Source organism: Oncorhynchus keta, chromosome 20, assembly GCF_023373465.1.
Source record: "Oncorhynchus keta strain PuntledgeMale-10-30-2019 chromosome 20, Oket_V2, whole genome shotgun sequence".
NCBI lineage: Eukaryota > Metazoa > Chordata > Actinopteri > Salmoniformes > Salmonidae > Oncorhynchus > Oncorhynchus keta.
This window is the reverse complement of record NC_068440.1, coordinates 19787442-19806662: the sequence shown is the minus strand read 5'-3', so window position 1 is coordinate 19806662 and position 19221 is coordinate 19787442. Positions and strand designations below refer to the sequence as shown.

Genomic DNA, 19221 nt, shown 5'->3' with positions numbered 1-19221 from the left:
TGTGTGTGTGTGTGTGTGTGTGTGCGTTGATACTTCTCAACCAGTTCTCATAATATAACAATAATCAAGGTCCCATTCACATCAACTAGAGCCTCATGCTGCCTGCACTGTGCTGTTGCCGTGACGATCACAATGGTGAAAGCCATATTAACTACAAGTCTAATGGTCTCTTCTTTTCAGAGGAGGAGAATATCTATATTGTATATTGAAAGATTTAGGTACAAGATAAAAACTATTATGAGTGAGAAAGGGAGATAACTTTTTACGTAAAGTAAAATTGATGAGATGAAACACTAAAACTAGTTTATCTCAACCACCTTCTCTGTTCACAACTCCCTCTTTCTCTCTTCAGCTCCTCATCCTTTCATCCCTCCCTATCTCTCTCTTCTACTCACCACTCCCTATTCCCTACTTTTCATCCCTCCCTATCTCTCTCTTCTACTCACCACTCCCTATTCCATACTTTTCATCCCTTCCTACCTCCTTATTCTCAGCGCTTTCTATTTCCCTCCATCCCCGCTTTCATCCCTCCCTACAGACACGGTGTATTGTGTATATTGACCCATTTAGCTAGGTGGTGAGCAAGCCCAGCCCAGGTACACTTTCTGTCTACACCCTGATTGCTTCATTCAAGGTCATCTCCCCATCCATTCTCCCCAGTTATAGAAACAATATGGCTGCTGGCTGCAGTGAGCTTGTTCTAACAGCAGCACCCTGTTGAATTAGACTTAGTTACGGGTAAATTAGATTACCTGGCGCTACTCCACACAGTCAGTTCACATTTACCCTGCCTGCATTTCACATTAGGGTGTTTGTGTGTGTGTGCGTGCCTGCCTGCGTGCATGTGTGTGTGTGCCTGCGTGTGTGTGTGTTCCCCGCCCGGATGGAATGAGACAGGGTTGAATAGAGGATATGTCAAACGATGTCTGGTGCTTTTCCATTAAGACACAGTTCAGACCCAGCTAGAGGAGGAGGGGGAGGGGTTTATGATGTGAGGTGTGTACCTAGTTTAAAGGAGAATTGCTTCTTTGATCGGTTGGGTTGCTTGCAGAGCTGAGGACCGACAGCCGTAGCTGGTTGTTTCTCCTCTGTGGCTTTGCAGAATTGATTTCTAGACACATGCTGGACAGGGAAAGGGAGGATGAGGGGAGGAGGGGAATTTCTGAGAGGTGAAGGATGGTTAGGATTTTAATGCTAGAATCCTTAGTTGCTCCATCCATTTTTGGACTGTGTATTCAATAATTATGCATACCCATTGATTCTTGAAGAACACAACTTATTAATTCCTCATGAATTTAGTTCAAGTGTCGTGCCCCATCAGAATCCAAAATATAAGCTTGATTTACCCCATTGTGTATAAACAACGTAAATGAAAAGCAAACTCTGCAAATCCTCAAAACATTGTTCAAACTATAATTTTGATATCACGGACAGTCAGTTCTTGCATCCATAACTGTGTCTCTGAGTGTGCTTACATTTCTCCAGGCCCATCCCTCAGCTTTTTCCCAAAACAGGGGCGGGGTGTCTGCTTTCTTATTGTTTTAACTAAGGATTCTAGCTTTAAAGGTCCATGATTCAACACATTTGTGGTTCATTTTCATTGCAAATGACTTCTTGCAAGGCATGAATCTCTTCATTATTAAAGCCTTCCCGAGTAGAAATGTTTTCTTTTAACGTTCATACCATCTTGAGTGTCAATCGACATGTTTCCTCCCTTGGAGTACTAACGAAAGCAGCCAGACTGCAGTCAATGTTTTCACACAAAGATGTCACAAAAACACAGTCAGTCAGAAGCCATGAGAATAATCAGTATCATACAAACACTTTAATGATTTCCTTTCCCAATCTATCGCATGAAGACACACACACACACACACACACACACACACACACACACACACACACACACACACACACACACACACACACACACACACACACACACACACACACACACACACACACACACACACACACACACACAGTCCCTTTTGACTGGACCCTATTGATCCTCTGTTGTCTGCTACTGATGAAAATGGATTTGTTTCCCCCAAAGAGCTCCAGACTTGTCATCAGACTGACTGCTCCTCTGGTTCCTCCCGTCACTATGGCATTTTTATCAGTGGTACAGATAGGAGGGAACCATGAAAGGGAGATGGGATGGCCTGGAATACAATGGAGTGTGAATAAGGGTTTCATTGATATGAAATGACCCACTAAGATATGTGATAGGAAGGGATAGGATAGAGTGAAGATAAGGCTAGGGTTGGAAGTTGTGGAAAAGGGGATGGGATGGGGTATAGAGATGGGATGGGGTATAGAGATGGGATGGGGTATAGAGATGGGATGGGGTATAGAGATGGGATGGGGTATAGAGATGGGATGTGGTATAGAGATGGGATGGGGTATAGAGATGGGATGGGGTATAGAGATGGGGTGGGGTATAGAGAAGGGATGTGGTATAGAGATGGGATGGGGTATAGAGATGAGATGGGGTATAGAGATGAGACGGGGTATAGAGATGTGATGGGATATGATAATGAGATGGGGTATAGGGATGGGATGGGGTATAGAGATGGGATGGGGTATAGAGATGGGATGGGGTATAGAGATGGGATGGGGTATAGAGATATCTCAAAGTGGATAAAACCCCAAACAGCAAACAATGCAGGTGTAAAAGCACGGTGGCTAGGAAATAGAGATGTATAGAGATGGGATGGGGTATAGAGATGTGATGGGATATGATAATGAGATGGGGTATAGGGATGGGATGGGGTATAGAGATGGGATGGGGTATAGAGATGGGTTGGGGTATAGAGATGGGATGGGGTATAGAGATGGGACGGGGTATAGAGATGGGATGGGGTATAGAGATGGGATGGGGTATAGAGATGGGACGGGGTATAGAGATTGGATGGGGTATAGAGATGGGACGGGGTATAGAGATGGGATGGGGTATAGAGATGGGATGGGGTATAGAGATGGGATGCGGTATAGAGATGGGACGGGGTATAGAGATGGGACGGGGTATAGAGATGGGATGGGGTATAGAGATGGGATGGGGTATAGAGATGGGACGGGGTATAGAGATAGAATGGGGTATAGAGATGGGATGTGGGGGGGTGGTTGAAGTGAGGTTTGTGGTGACATCCTGGCCCTCCCCTCCCCTCCTTGATAGAGGGATGGGATGCAATAGGGTAGAGTGAGGAGAAGGGTGGGGTGTAGGGGTAGAAGGGTAGGGGTGGCGTCACACAGATTTAGATCGGTGCAGGACCCCAACAATATCTAATGTCTCAATGAAACCTTGAAAATACTTAATGTGTATCTTTTAAGCCATTTAGCAGGGTCCTAAATCCATTTAGAGATGTTCCGGGGTCAGGCATCCTTATTCTGACCTTCTCAACAATACACCTCACCTCTAAGACAACCCTCAGCTAAAAATAATTGGTCAATACATTTCTTTTATGCAAACATTATATGCACATTTAAGCTCAATCTTTGAAAAAAAGCAGTTAACATTTTACTAATAAATTATTTGAAAATATCTGTTCACCGTCTGTCAAATCAAATGAAGTAATTCCACAAGGCTATGACTCTGGAATTGATGCCTGAAGAAAGCTAAATAAGTCTCTCCCACTCCCTCTCCCTCTCTCCATCTCTCCCTCTCTCCTTCTCTCCCTCTCCCACTTCCTCTATTTCTTAGCTGAGCTTAGTTCCGTTATGCTCTGCAGGAAACTCTTTCATTCGTGTTTGCAAACATCCAGGGGACCATACTACTTCCTGTGTGCACAGCTGTCTCATCACAATTTTTATGTATATGGCAAGCTACTGAACTTTATGCATTTACATGTTCGTCATTTAGCAGACGCTCCTATCCTGATTAGTGCATTCATCTTAAGATTCAGTAGCTAAGTGAAACAACAACACATCACAATCGTATCAAGGACATTTTCCCTCAACAAAGTATTTATCAGAGAACTCAGTGCTAGTGGGAAAAGGAATTCCACATGGGCTGTGCGTGCAGGGTACACTAAATTAGAAGGGTTGCAGACACAGGGAGGGGACAGGTATAGAAAACACACAAATAGCTTCCAAAGCTACAAAAGAACAAAATGAGATCATCAGAAAATAACAATATATTCGCAGAACAACTCGGCAGAACCTCTCAGTTTTTGTGATAACACCGCCGAGCACAGCTGCCGTTGAAAGACACAGGGGGGACTGAAGTACTACCACTAAATGCCTAGTACAGGTAAAAGACATACCTCTCAGCACTGATTGTTGATGGTCTGGCAGAGGTGAAAGACACACCTCCCAACACTGACTGCTGATGGCTTGGTAGAGGTGAAGAAAAACACCTCCTACAATACAACACACCCACAAATTGTTACACAAATGTGCATTATTAGACTGTTACACAAATGTGCATTATTTGTGCATGACACAAGTCATTTTTCCAACAATTGTTTACAGACAGATTATTTCACTTATAATTCACTGTATCACAATTCCAGTGGGTCAGAAGTTTACATTCGCTAAGTTGACTGTGCCTTTAAACAGCTTAGAAAATTCCACAAAATTACGTCATGGCTTTAGAAGCTTCTGCTAGGCTAATTGACGTCATTTGAGTCAATTTGAGGTGTACCTGTGGATGTATTTCAAGACCTACCTTCAAACTCAGTGCCTCTTTGCTTGACATCATGGGAATATCGAAAGAAATCAGCCAAGACCTCAGAAATAAATTGTAGACCTCCACAAGTCTGGTTCATCCTTGGGAGTAATTTCAAAATGCTTGAAGGTACCACATTCAACTCTACAAACAATAGTACGCAAGTATAAACACCATGGGACCACACAGCCGTCATACTGCTCAGGAAGGAGATGCGTTCTGCCTCCTAGAGATGAACTTACTTTGGTGTGCGAAAAGTACAAATCAATCCCAGAACAACAGAAAAGGACCTTGTGAAGATGCTGGAGGAAACAGGTACAAAAGTATCTATATCCACAGTAAAAAGAGTCCTATATCAGCATAACCTGAAAGGCCGCTCAGCAAAGAAGAAGCCACTGCTCCAAAGCTGCCATAAAAAAGCCAGACTACGGTTTGCAACTGCACATGGGGACAAAAGTTTGTACTTTTTGGAGAAATGTCATCTGGTCTGATGAAACAAAAATAGAACTGCTTGGCCATAATGACCATTGTTATGTTTGGAAGAAAAAGGGGGAGGCTTGCAAGCCGAAGAACACCATCCCAACCGTGAGGCTAGGGGGTGTCAGCATCATGCTGTGTGGGTGTTTTGCTGCAGGAGGGAATGGTGTGCTTCACAAAATACATGGCATCATGAGGTAGGAAAATTATGTGGATATATTGAAGCAACATCTCAAGCCATCAGTCAGGAAGTTAAAGCTTGGTCACAAATGCGTCTTCAAAATGAACAATGACCCCAAGCATACTTCCAAAGTTGTGGCAAAATGGCTCAAGGACAACAAAGTCAAGGTATTGGAGTGGCCATCACAAAGCCCTGACCTCAATCCTATAGAGAATGTGTGGGCAAAACTGAAAAAGCGTGTGCGAGCAAGGAGGCCTACAAACCTGACTCAGTTACACCAGCTATGTCAAGAGGAATTGGACAAAATTCACCCAACTTATTGTGGGAAGCTTGTGGAAGGCTACCCATAATGTTTGCCCCAAGTTAAACTATTTAATAGCAATGCTACCAAATACGAATTGAGTGTTTGTAAACTTCTGACCACTGGGAATGTGATGAAAGAAACAAAAGCTGAAAGAAATCATTCTCTACTATTATTCTGACATTTCACATTCTTAAAATTAGGTGGTGACTAACTGACCTAAAACAGGGAATTAACTGACCTAAGATAGGGAATTTTTACCAGGATTAAATGTCAGGAATTGGAAAAACTGAGTTTAAATATATTTGGCTAAAGGCCTTTGAATGTTTTGGTACCTACTGGAGAGCTCTTCCTTGTCGACACACATTCAGTATCGTTCACACCCTCTTAAGTTTTAGCACCACCTATCTCTTTAAGGGTTGTTCCGAGCGTTCTGTCCTAACATCAGAAGTCAAGCACCCAAGCTAACTGGCTAACGTTGGCTAGCTTTCTAGCTACTTCCAGAGACGAATGATAGAACAGTTCGCTGACCATTTTACTTACCTTAGCAGAACTGTTTAGGCTGATTTTATGCTATCCAGACCTTTGGTGACTGCAAATCTGCTGCTTGCAACAATTTACGTTTTTTTGCAAACGTTTACTGACATGTAAAGTCAGCCAGCGAGCCAGCCAACTAACGTTAGCTAGCTAGCCAACAGTACACTTTGGCTTGAAATGAAAATTACTTTGTGTCAAAATTTGAAACATGCAATATCTGAAAATGTAACTAGCTAGACTATCCTAACCGTGCTCTGAAATCAGAGTAGATAGCCAGAACGAATTTACCAGCTATGTCTATCAACAGTTGTCGCATAGTGGAGTCTTTTGTTAAGACATGTAGCTAGCTAGTTAGCTAAACAATTAACCATAATTCCAACTCAACATGTTACTACCCTGCATGAATATGCAGGTAGCTAAACAGCCAGGTTCAATGTTATCTAGCTAACATTAAGCTATAACTAGCTAAACAAATGGCTCTGAGATACAAATAATAAGATCATACACGTAACGTTAGCTACTGAGCCAGCCAGCTAACGTTAGCTAGCTAGCTAACAGTACATTTGAACTTGAAACAAAAATGACTTTTGTCATGGAAATATCAATAATATTTCTCAAATACCGGAGCCTGTGAGTTCAATAAGACTTTATTACAAAGTAATATAAGCCGAGCTGGTTCATGAAGTAACTCCCTTGCCAGCCTTGACACACACTGTTTTTATGTTATGTTAATGATTCATCCCCTCTGGCATATAGCCACTGTTATCTTTTTGCCTTACACAAATGTTGGTTTGGTTTCACATTAGGGCATAGAAACATTATGCCATAGCAACGGTACACAAATAAACAGACATGCCCACTCTCAAGATAGGTGCATGTCTATTGGTGTCTAATGACACACAAATAGAGTGCACTTATCCTGCTGACAACTACGAAATGTATAGTGGGCACATATGTAATATGTAACTTTTTCTGTGACTCATAAATTAATTTAGCAATTGTATTAGTATTTAAAGATGGGATACAAGTTTGTTATTAAGGCACATGAAAGTTCACATGTTCCAGAAGGCATTTCTGTCAAAAAAATACAAGTTATGTTCAAATGGCTCCCCTATGAAGTAGTGACCCGCGACATATGACTAGTTTCCTGAAACAAGTGATTTAGGCCTGAAACAACGACAGTCAAAAGTACTGGCCAATTAGACCGTTCAAACATCCATTATTAGGTAGGCTACTAGTGAAGAGATACTAGGGGAAAGGTGGCACTTAAATTCAAGACATTAAGAACAGCTACTAATTGAATCAAAAAATATACTTGCTATGCTTGTTAAACACTACTAATCGTTCTGCCAGCTCCAATGGTGTTATGTATTAAGCATATGCAATATGTATGAGCAGTCTACACCGTGATACATTTGCACTGTAGATGGGAGGAATCTTAAAGTAGACATTAATAGAGGAAGTGGTATGTTTGTGTTAAAAGCCAGTTAATAAAAATTGCTTGTATGTCACGTGTTTTGTTCATTCGTGAATCTTTAGAGGCTTTTTCAAGACATTTGGACAGAACATCATGGTCCAGTAATGTGGGTATGTGTGTGTGCGAGCATGTGGGGGACATTTGTCAAGGGCAGAATATTCCACCTATGTGAAGATGACAATGATTCAGTATCTGTTGTCTTAATGTCTATGTGACTTGACACGTTTGGAGATACACAAGGTTTTATCCAGCTTGCTTATGCATTACAGATGCAATCATTTGGATATGAGCACATTTTTCTTCCATGTACACTGTCAAAGTCATGAGTAAAAGATTAAACTAATGCCTCAATGCCTGAATTAGAATTTCAATGGTTATAAATATCCACTTTTATTCATAGGTTCTTGCTTTGAAAGAAGTTGCAATTCCCCAGACTTGTTCCCTCATGTCAAATGGTTCTCTAGTCTGCCTGCTTGTTTGTGAAAAAGCCACCAATCTTTTATGCTGGTGCAAACATGCATTGTAATACCCAGTGCCTATTTTCCCTTCAGACTTGGTGAACATGCTGACAAATGTTATATGTGCTTTGTGTACTCTTATAAACCGGGTGGTTCGAGCCCTGAATGCTGATTGGCTGAAAGCCGTGGTATATCAGACCGTATACCATGGGTATGACAAAAAATATTTTTGACTGCTCTAATTACGTTGGTAACCAGTTTATAATAGCAATAAGGCACTTTGGGAGTTTGTGGTATATGGCCAATGTACCACGGCTAAGGACTGTATCCAGGCACTTCGTGTTGCATTGTGCATAAGAACAGCCCTTAGCCGTGGTATATTGGCCATAAAACCCAAACTCCCAAAGTGCCTTATTGCTATTATAAACTGGTTACCAACATAATTAGAGCAGTCAAAAGTTATTGATCTGATTTTGCGATGCGATTTTGTGTGTGATATCAGCACATGATGCTGACTGTATTGTACTATATGTAACAAAGATGGTTACTGAACCCCAAGCCTCATATACTGTGTTTCCTGTCACCATGTGCCTTCAGGTGAGTATGTGGACCGCCAACTGTGCCGTGATGCCATCCTACCCATGCCTGTCATCTGTGAGGTGCCTTGCCCCAAGGACTGTGTCCTCAGTCCCTGGGCCTCCTGGTCCCTGTGCTCACACACCTGCTCCGGGAAGAACACAGAGGGAAGGCAGATGAGAGCCCGCTCAGTACTGGCTTACAGTGCTGGGGAAGGTGAGACGACAATCACACAACCCACAGCGTCAGACCTGGTTCCAGATCTGTTTGTGTAGTAGAGTCAACTCCTATGGTTGTTGTCATGCCAATCATAGGAGTTGATCTATGGGAGTTGGGACGACCACACCAGCGGATTTGGGACCAGGCCACACATAATCAGACTGGGGTTCAGATAGTACATGTTTTCTTTCAAGTATGTTGAGTGTTTGATGGAGCCTGTCAATAGTGCTTACCATATGGACAGGGTTTGCACTTTCGATTGGTTCTGTTGCACCAGATAAGTTCGATCATTTTGATCCCAGGTCCGCACAGCATGCAGGAGAGTATCTGATATATCATGTTAGGCTGCTGAAGCAAGCATTCACCATGCCCTCTATTTCTGTTCTATGTTACGGGAGTCAAATTGTCAATATTGTATAAATTATTCTGTATGTTCCTCCTCCTCAGCGACTGCTCAGGTTGTAGCCTGGGTTACTGTGATGCAGGGAAAGGTTCTGTGATGTGGCATAGTCACAAGGAATAACAAGCGTGGAAACTTTAGGATAGATGCCTGAACTACTCTCTGGAGCTACATTTTCAATGTTTAGGTTCAAAGCATCTGAGTGTGAAGTGCTTAGAGCCCTGGTGTTTAGTATTCTTTATAGCACCTTACACAAATGTAGGGATTGGTAATAGAACATTCATACCTTTGAATTTACCTTCCTTTAAGGTCTATCGCGGGTGCTCAAGGTTCTTTCACTATTCGGTACTATAATTTCCTATGCTCTTAAAATGCCGTGTTCCCATAGATGTACTTATTCAGCTCTGTAGATGTTATAAGTAGATGTATGTAGTTGATATACTGTATGGCTACCTGGGTACCAATCTATTTCCCCTCACTGCCTGGTCAGCATAACTTTATGCTTGTACTATGAAAAACGTTTACAGACCCTCAACAGCACAGTGCTAGTAAAAAGCATTCCTTAGTGTAAAGTGCTGCCTGACAAGGAGAGGAGATGGAACCCCTGAGGAGACTGAAACCCTAAGGAGAGGAGACAGAAACCATGAGGAGAAGCGACTGAAATCCCAAAGAGAAGCAACTGAAACCCAAAGGAGGGACAACTGAAACCCCAAGGAGAGGCGACTGAAACCCTAAGGAAAGGAGACTGAAACTCCACGGAGTGGTGACTGAAACCCTAAGGAGAGGTGACTGAAACCCAAAGGAGAGCCGACTGAAACCCGAAGGAGAAGTGACTGGAACCCTAAGGAGAGGAGACTGAAACCCTGAGGAGAAGTGACTGAAATCCCAAAGAGTAGCAACTGAAACCTCAAGGAGGGGCAACTGAAACCCCAAGGAGAGGCGATTGAAACCCTAGGGAGAGAAGATTGAAACCCTAAAGAGAGGAGACTGAAACCCTAAGGAGAGAAGAAGTATAAGTCTGGTCAGTATTGGAACTAGTGCCTCTGGGTTAGAGTCATGCAGTCCAAGCTGCCAGTCACGCCCTGAAAACCCATTGCTATACAACCTACACTGAGCTGTGCCATCGCCTTGCAGTAGATAAGCATGTTGTAGCCCATTGCATAACACTGCTACAGCTCTTGTAGATATCCTCCATTGGACCATAGCAAGACAGTGTCTGTCTGTGGCATATTCAGAACACCCACACAGTTTTCTCTAAATGGATACGGGTATGCTCTGGCATGGGGAGGACAGTCACACTATCATCACTGCAGAAACAGAATCAACTGAATGACACATCATTTATTAGCCTTCCTACGCCTCAGCAGACAGACACACTGTCCAGGATTAATGGCAAGAGACGTGTGTGTGTGTGTGTGTGTGTGTGTGTGTGTGTGTGTGTGTGTGTGTGTGTGTGTGTGTGTGTGTGTGTGTGTGTGTGTGTGTGTGTGTGTGTGTGTGTGTGTGTGTGTGTGTGTGTGTGTGTGTGTGTGTCAGACGCCAGGTGTGGGCTGAGTGTAGCATGAAGTCCTACAGATTGAGGACCTCCCAATTCAGACCCGAGTCACAACTTGAGATCTGCGTAAATTATGGAGTGGTGTCAATTTGAGCCAAAATTCAAGTGGTGTGGTGATCTCAAATTAGGCTCTCAGGGAATAGAGAGAGCAGTTTACAGTCAATTGGAGATCATAGCAGAATAGAAATGACTGGGTAATTCCAACAGGGTTGAGCCTGTAGAGTAGGCCTAAGTAACAATTACAAAATTACAAATTAGGACACTCTCGTAACGAGACGAAGGATTAGCTTTGGTAGCCAAACCCACAAGTTACAGTTCAGTAAATAACAGTGGTAGGGAGAGTTTGCCTTGTTGTACATGACGTGAAGGTTTCAGGAACTGTGTTTTACAGAGCTTTGTAACATAACACGAAGGGAAAGAAGGTTCTTCATTGTGTCACCAACCAACTTAAAGTCCATAACAAAAAGGGAGATGCGTGGAGATAAGGAATAACAAAGAAATATTTATTAACTGAAATAACCTAAATACAATTAACAATGGTGTGTAGTCAGTAATCAGTAGTGTAAGTGAGTGGTTGCGTGCATAGATGTGATAATGAGGGGTGTTGAAATGTGCCAAAGCAAACAAACAAAATGGCCACAAAAATGCCACAACCAAAATCTAAAGGTGTGTCTGCATGGAGAGAGACTCCTCAACGAATGCGGAAGAGATGTATTTATCCCGGGACACACCCAGGCCCAGATGTGTCCCATGTTGCTGACATCCCTCCCAGCTCCGCCCCGCCGACATTCTAATAAGGAAAACAAGGGCAAAGAGAAAGAACACGGCAGACCGAGTGGGAGGGTCATCACAATTTATTATTATTATATATTTTTTTTCACATTTATTTAACCAGGTAGGCTAGTTGAGAACAAGTTCTCATTTGCAACTGCGACCTGCCCAAGATAAAGCATAGCAGTGTGAACAGACAACACAGAGTTACACATGGAGTAAACAATTAACAAGTCAATAACACAGTAGAAAAAAAGGGAGTCTATATACATTGTGTGCAAAAGGCATTTTTTATTTATTTTTTTTTATTTTTTTCACATTTATTTAACCAGGTAGGCTAGTTGAGAACAAGTTCTCATTTGCAACTGCGACCTGGCCAAGATAAAGCATAGCAGTGTGAACAGACAACACAGAGTTACACATGGAGTAAACAATTTAGCAAGTCAATAACACAGTAGAAAAAAATGGGCAGTCTATATACAATGTGTGCAAAAGGCATGAGGAGGTAGGCGAATAATACAATTTTGCAGATTAACACTGGTGATAAATGATCAGATGGTCATGTACAGGTAGAGATATTGGTGTGCAAAAGAGCAGAAAAGTAAATAAATAAAAACAGTAAAAACAGTATGGGAATGAGGTAGGTGAAAATGGGTGAGCTATTTACCAATAGACTATGTACAGCTGCAGCGATCGGTTAGCTGCTCAGATAGCAGATGTTTGAAGTTGGTGAGGGAGATAAAAGTCTCCAACTTCAGCGATTTTTGCAATTCGTTCCAGTCACAGGCAGCAGAGTACTGGAACGAAAGGCGGCCAAATGAGGTGTTAGCTTTAGGGGTGATCAGTGAGATACACCTGCTGGAGCGCGTGCTACGGATGGGTGTTGCCATCGTGACCAGTGAACTGAGATAAGGCGGAGCTTTACCTAGCATGGACTTGTAGATGGCCTGGAGCCAGTGGGTCTGGCGACGAATATGTAGCGAGGGCCAGCCGACTAGAGCATACAAGTCGCAGTGGTGGGTGGTATAAGGTGCTTTAGTGACAAAGCGGATGGCACTGTGATAAACTGCATCCAGTTTCCTGAGTAGAGTGTTGGAAGCAATTTTGTAGATGACATCGCCGAAGTCGAGGATCGGTAGGATAGTCAGTTTTACTAGGGTAAGTTTGGCGGCGTGAGTGAAGGAGGCTTTGTTGCGGAATAAAAAGCCGACTCTTGATTTGATTTTCGATTGGAGATGTTTGATATGAGTCTGGAAGGAGAGTTTACAGTCTAGCCAGACACCTAGGTACTTATAGATGTCCACATATTCAAGGTCGGAACCATCCAGGGTGGTGATGCTAGTCGGGCATGCGGGTGCAGGCAGCGATCGGTTGAAAAGCATGCATTTGGTTTTACTAGCGTTTAAGAGCAGTTGGAGGCCACGGAAGGAGTGTTGTATGGCATTGAAGCTTGTTTGGAGGTTAGATAGCACAGTGTCCAAGGACGGGCCGGAAGTATATAGAATGGTGTCGTCTGCGTAGAGGTGGATCAGGGAATCGCCCGCAGCAAGAGCAACATCATTGATATATACAGAGAAAAGAGTCGGCCCGAGAATTGAACCCTATGGCACCCCCATAGAGACTGCCAGACGACCGGACAGCATGCCCTCCGATTTGACACACTGAACTCTGTCTGCAAAGTAATTGGTGAACCAGGCAAGGCAGTCATCCGAAAAAACCGAGGCTACTGAGTCTGCCGATAAGAATATGGTGATTGACAGAGTCGAAAGCCTTGGCAAGGTCGATGAAAACGGCTGCACAGTACTGTCTTTTATCGATGGCGGTTATGATATCGTTTAGTACCTTGAGTGTGGCTGAGGTGCACCCGTGACCGGCTCGGAAACCAGATTGCACAGCGGAGAAGGTACGGTGGGATTCGAGATGGTCAGTGACCTGTTTGTTGACTTGGCTTTCGAAGACCTTAGATAGGCAGGGCAGGATGGATATAGGTCTGTAACAGTTTGGATCCAGGGTGTCTCCCCCTTTGAAGAGAGGGATGACTGCGGCAGCTTTCCAATCCTTGGGGATCTCAGACGATATGAAAGAGAGGTTGAACAGGCTGGTAATAGGGGTTGCGACAATGGCGGCGGATAGTTTCAGAAATAGAGGGTCCAGATTGTCAAGCCCAGCTGATTTGTACGGGTCCAGGTTTTGCAGCTCTTTCAGAACATCTGCTATCTGGATTTGGGTAAAGGAGAACCTGGAGAACCAATTGTAAAGGATGTAAGAAATGGTCAAAGAGCTTATACAAGACTTGAAAAAAAAGAAGTAAATATCATCTTTTATAAATTACTTGTTGAAGGACAGGCTTCCAAGGGGCTACACGGAATTCAATTCTATATCTTCTCTCTGTGTGGCTTTTGAAGACAGAAGCACATCCTAAAGTACGCTCCATCTGTTTTCCCCTGCTCCACTATTGATTGGCTGATCTTGGTCCTTCTCCAGCATTGATTGGTGGATCGTGGTGGTCCGCCATCCTTGATTGGACAATCTCTGTTCTTCTCCTTAATTTATTGGTGGTTCTCATTGATTGGTCAATGCCCGTTGCGGTTTGTAATGGCTGACCTTCCACTCGGGGTCTGGTATCCCAGCGAGCCTCTAATGACATCCTATCATGGTGAGAGGTGGTTAAGGGTCATACACTCACAAATATAACACACACACACACACACATCACAACCATCTCTGGTGAGGGGTGGGAAGGGGTCACATGCTGTCCACCTGGTGTCTAAGATACTGTCAGGCCCAGGGTCAACTCATCTCTGTTGTCTCCATCTCCATGACTGCTTTCCCCCAAGGGACTATACTGGTTTATTTAGCTCTGAAACTGCTGTACTGTTGTTTTTAACCCCATGAGTGGAACCAAAAAGACAAGTTAACCTTAAGAGCACAAAGACACAGCTGGATCGTTTGAATGGAAGTGGAGAAGGTTTGGTTTATGAGATATACAGCTTAACTTACTCTCTTTCTAGTTATGATAAGATGACAGAGTTGTCAGCTCAAGCTCAATAGCCAGCTCAACGGACAAAACTATTGGCTGAACAACCAGTCAAGACAAACCACAATCATGTAACTGAATAGTATCTCCTGTATTTGAATGTGATGTTTGTGCTTCTGCTTTCTCTTTGGGGTCTTTTTGAAAAACTGCTATAGGGTTTTAAAAATACAGTATATTTAATTGATTGATCATTTGGTTGTTGTGTGTTTGACAGGCGGGGTTCAGTGCCCCAACAGCATTGCTCTCCAGGAGGTGCGGAGCTGCAATGACCACCCTTGTACTGTGTACCACTGGCAGACAGGGCCCTGGGGACAGTGTATCGAGGACACGTCGGTCCCCCTTGCCAACTCCACAGCGGCCGGGGTCGGGGTCAGGGGAGGGGACTCCTCCTGCTCTGTGGGGATGCAGACGCGGAAGGTCATCTGTGTCCGGGTCAATGTAGGGCAGGTGCCTCCCAAAAAGTAAGAGTCCCTCCTTCAAAATAAGAGTTATTTTTTCAAAGTAAGAGTTCCACCTTCAAAGTAAGACTTCCTCCTTCAAAGTAATAATAATACATGGCATTTATAGCTTTGAGTTCTTCCTTCAACGAGAGGACTGAATATCAATATAAGTGTATATGACTATCATTTTTGTGGAAAGTGAGAGAGGAAATGAATGAAATGAAATGTCAGTAGAACAGTTATGCTTATGCTGATGTGGTTTAATATGTATTCAGGGTTCCATAAGCCTTTGCTAAGCATAATTCAAAGCACGAAAGCACAGAGCCTTTGTCCCAGTATCTGTCTATGGAAGGAACAATATCCTATTGTTACCACTGTCTGTCTGGCTGCATAGCTGTGAGCTGACGGGTTCCCTGATGGGTTTCTGCCTGGGTTCCAGACAGTTGTTCTAAAGTATCTGGGTTCTCCCTCCCTACCACCCTAAGGGTATCTGCCAGGGGACGTGAATCAAAATAATGAATTAGCTATTTATTTATTCAGCTTTAATAGTAGCATTATCCTGGCAGGATGAGCTGGAGCTACTAGGCAGACTGGGGATGAGCTAGGTTCCACGCTGGGTATGGTAATGAACACTGGGCAGTTTTATTCCTGCGGTTTATGGTTCTCCCATCCAGGGTTTAATTTTACCCAGCTACCATTTCACACTATCACACCATGCTGCTCTGGGACTCACACACATGAACATTATTAGGGTTGATTTGTGGTGTGAAATTGTTACAGCTGCTGAACTACTATCACTAAACACACTTGATCCCACTAGGTTTGGGCCGATATATTAATACATCATAATATCAAATAATGAAATCGTATAATGTCACGAATGAAACAGGTATGATATGCTTATGAGTTCATTACCATTACAGGACATGAATTAGCTAACAATGTAGCACTGTTACAGAGGTGATATGATATTCAAAGCAATGAAGGGGCTTAATCTGAAGCCCGAAAGCCAGTAATTCATAGTATACTTGGAGAATCCCTGATATTCCTTACAACAAGGACCCAGTATTGATATTCTGTATACTGTAAACAGTTGGATTATTTTGACAAGACAAATATGCATTCATAAACATAAACGATAAGGGGGCAAGGGGGGGAGCAAAAACCCAGACACTTCCCTCTGTGGAATGATTTTGACACGTCTAGATGATGTGATTTCAGGTGTCCGGAGAGTATTCGCCCTGAGACGGTCAGGCCCTGCCTCCTGCCATGTAAAAGAGACTGCAGCGTCACCCCCTACAGCGACTGGAGCACCTGCCCTGCCACATGTAAAGAAGGTACCTACTAGCCTTCTCAAACTTCTCAATGTAAAGGCCTCTCAAAACACACAAGTACACATTATTGGGAAAAATGCCACTATGTCAAGAGAGAGTGGCATTCAATATGCCAAGCAGGTACATCCTATTATTGTCAAGTATGCATTACAGTACAACAGATACAGAGCAGTTTGTCTATGACAAAAATGCTCAAGAGATGGAGCCTAAGCCATATGGTTTTGAAATGAGCATGTGCTTCAAAGCATGTGAAGAAGTTCATTAGAACAGAGAATTCTAAATAATAGTGGGTCTGTTGTTAAGTGTTTGCTTCCTGGTTTCGACAGCCCTGACAAATGGACAAATCTGACAAACAAAACACTTGCACAACTATAAAATTATTTCTCTTCTCCTCTTCAAATATTTGTTTTCGAGCTGAGAGAATCATCAAGTCAAATCTGTAGGAGCTGTGACATCCTAGAACAGAAACCAACGAACACTCATTGTTGCCTGGCAACGTTTTTCTATATGAAGAACTAGAACAAATGCTGCTAATAAACAAAGTGCCGGGCCAATTTAAAGCAATTTGCCCGCACACTGCAACAACCTCTTTGTAAACTAGAAAACGCTTGTTAGCATACATGTTTCTGCGATTTCCATTTCCCGGGATTGAGTGTTGTATTCATGAAATACTTCACATGACTAGGAACATTTGCTAAGAAATACTTTATAGAGTCTATAAGAACAGTCATTTGGCTTGTTTTTCCTAGTTTTTTTTATCCTTTAATCTGTCTCTGCTAGTAATCTTGCTTGTATTATTTCAAATGTGGCACCCAGATCATCTGGCTTTACTAGGAGTATATGGTCATGGTTTTGTCCGTCTCATTGGAGAACCATTGGAGCTGTCAATATAACAGAATATCCTACAATATGAATATAGTATATATCTCCTGTAGCTAGCTACCTCTATAGATCATACATTGCAACATGGATATGGCCACTGTAATAGGATTCTGATGGACTTCTTGTAAGGGCAATAAAACCTTCACCACCCAATCACTGAGTTGGGTGGACACCAGGAGAAAAGTGAAGCCCACATCAATCAATATTCCATACTTAATTATTTCATTACCTTCTCTCCGAACTGGTCAGGAGAGTACATATCTGCTGGAGAACACCAGACTAGAGAGCTGGGAACCAGCTGTGCTCCTTCATTATGTTTTAGTGTTCTTCATGTTCAAGGTTAATGACACACAGCTGCTAAAAGTCAACAGCAAACAAAACACTTGTTTTACAAGGACATTTCAAGGACCTGTGATTTGCAATTACTCAAGTAGGTAACAGGCATTCGTCATGATAATTTTCCACTTCAAGACTCGATGGAAGTAGCTTGAGTACTGCTGTTATTGTCTCTGTCTAGTGATTGGGCCAGTGTGTGAATAAAGTGTTTTTCTATGGGTTATTATAAGGTGGCAACACGAAAAGGAAACAGAACAGGAAACGCATCATCATCCAGCTGCCAGCCAATGGGGGACAGGACTGCCCAGAGGTGTTGACTCAGGAGAGAGACTGTGAGGCGCCGTCTGTCTGTTTGGGATACAGGTAAGGCTCCATCATCCACCAAGACCACTCTACTCTTTTGACTAAAGCAGTATCAAGTTAAATAGAGCAAGACTTTGACTATGACTCTAAAGATGACTCAGCTGTGTCCTGTTTCTTCTACTGCAGGTGGAAGACACACAAGTGGAGGCGATGCCAGTTGGTTCCCTGGTCCGTTCGTCAGGACAGTCCTGGAGCTGTGGAGACCTGTGGGCCTGGACTGCAGGCTAGAGGTGAGCAACAAAATCCTGCATGCGCTACTCAATTTGATTCTGGGGGCAAAGAGTCTGAACTGACGGATATATAAGAAAATACCTTGGTCATGAGAGACTTTAAAAAAATATTATTTTGACCATGGATTAAATTAAGTGTATTATTTTTGCATCTCGGCCTACTTCGGTTTTTCCTTTTCATGGTTTTGAACTTGACAGTCATGAGAGACCGGTCACATTCATATTGTATGTGAAGTACATTTAAATATTTGATCTGCACTTGCTTCGTACTGTGCATGTGACTGTGGAAGTGTGTAGTATTGTTGATGTGAGAAAAAGGCCTCAAAGTAACACGTTGGGCTTCATGTATCTTCATGTATCTTTCATCTCCTTCTTAATGTTACGCTGGGACTGGTGGTTAAATAACCAAATCGTTCCTCCTAAACTCTTCCCTATAGCTGTACCAGGCATGAATTAGTGACAGTAAGGTTGAAACACAAAATGTTAATTCTGGTGGATTGCTTTGTGTTGAACTCGACGAAGCATGACAGAGAGCGACAACAATGCATCTATCTGTCTATCTGTCTTCGAGTGGATTTCTTCCACTCCTTGCACCAGACCTCTAGTAGCATCTTTAAGTAGAAGACCATTATCTGATCAGATGATGTGCACCTTTCAACCTCCTTCTTCACACTCAACATTAGGCTACATTACCTGTAATGGTATCTGTGTAGACATTGACACAGGGAGAGAGACAATTCAATACAGAGCTCTGGCTCCTCCTCATTCAATGATATCTAGTCGGGTTTGTTTGGGTGGGAAAGTCAATAGACATTAGACTACGTTCAGTTTCATCACTTAATGCTGTTCTCGCCTCTGTGTGTGATATTAACTGAGCGAACAGGAGACAGAAATCTAAGTCTATTCCCTATGTAGTGCACTACTTTTGACTAGATCACGACAGGGAATAGGGTGCAATTTGGAATGCAATGTAGTGAG

The 19221-nt window shown here is 42.9% G+C and overlaps 1 protein-coding gene across 1 annotated transcript in view; it reads left to right on the top strand.

Annotated features, from left to right (window-relative positions):
* LOC118399517 (thrombospondin type-1 domain-containing protein 7A-like) overlaps positions 1-19221 on the top strand; it is a 172999-nt gene that overhangs the window by 99830 nt on the left and 53948 nt on the right. Inside the window, exons 7-11 of the mRNA XM_052472247.1 lie at positions 8698-8892; positions 14873-15119; positions 16320-16435; positions 17881-18013; positions 18140-18243. Coding sequence (XP_052328207.1) covers positions 8698-8892; positions 14873-15119; positions 16320-16435; positions 17881-18013; positions 18140-18243 — 795 coding nt within the window. The remainder of the gene's footprint in view (positions 1-8697; positions 8893-14872; positions 15120-16319; positions 16436-17880; positions 18014-18139; positions 18244-19221) is intronic.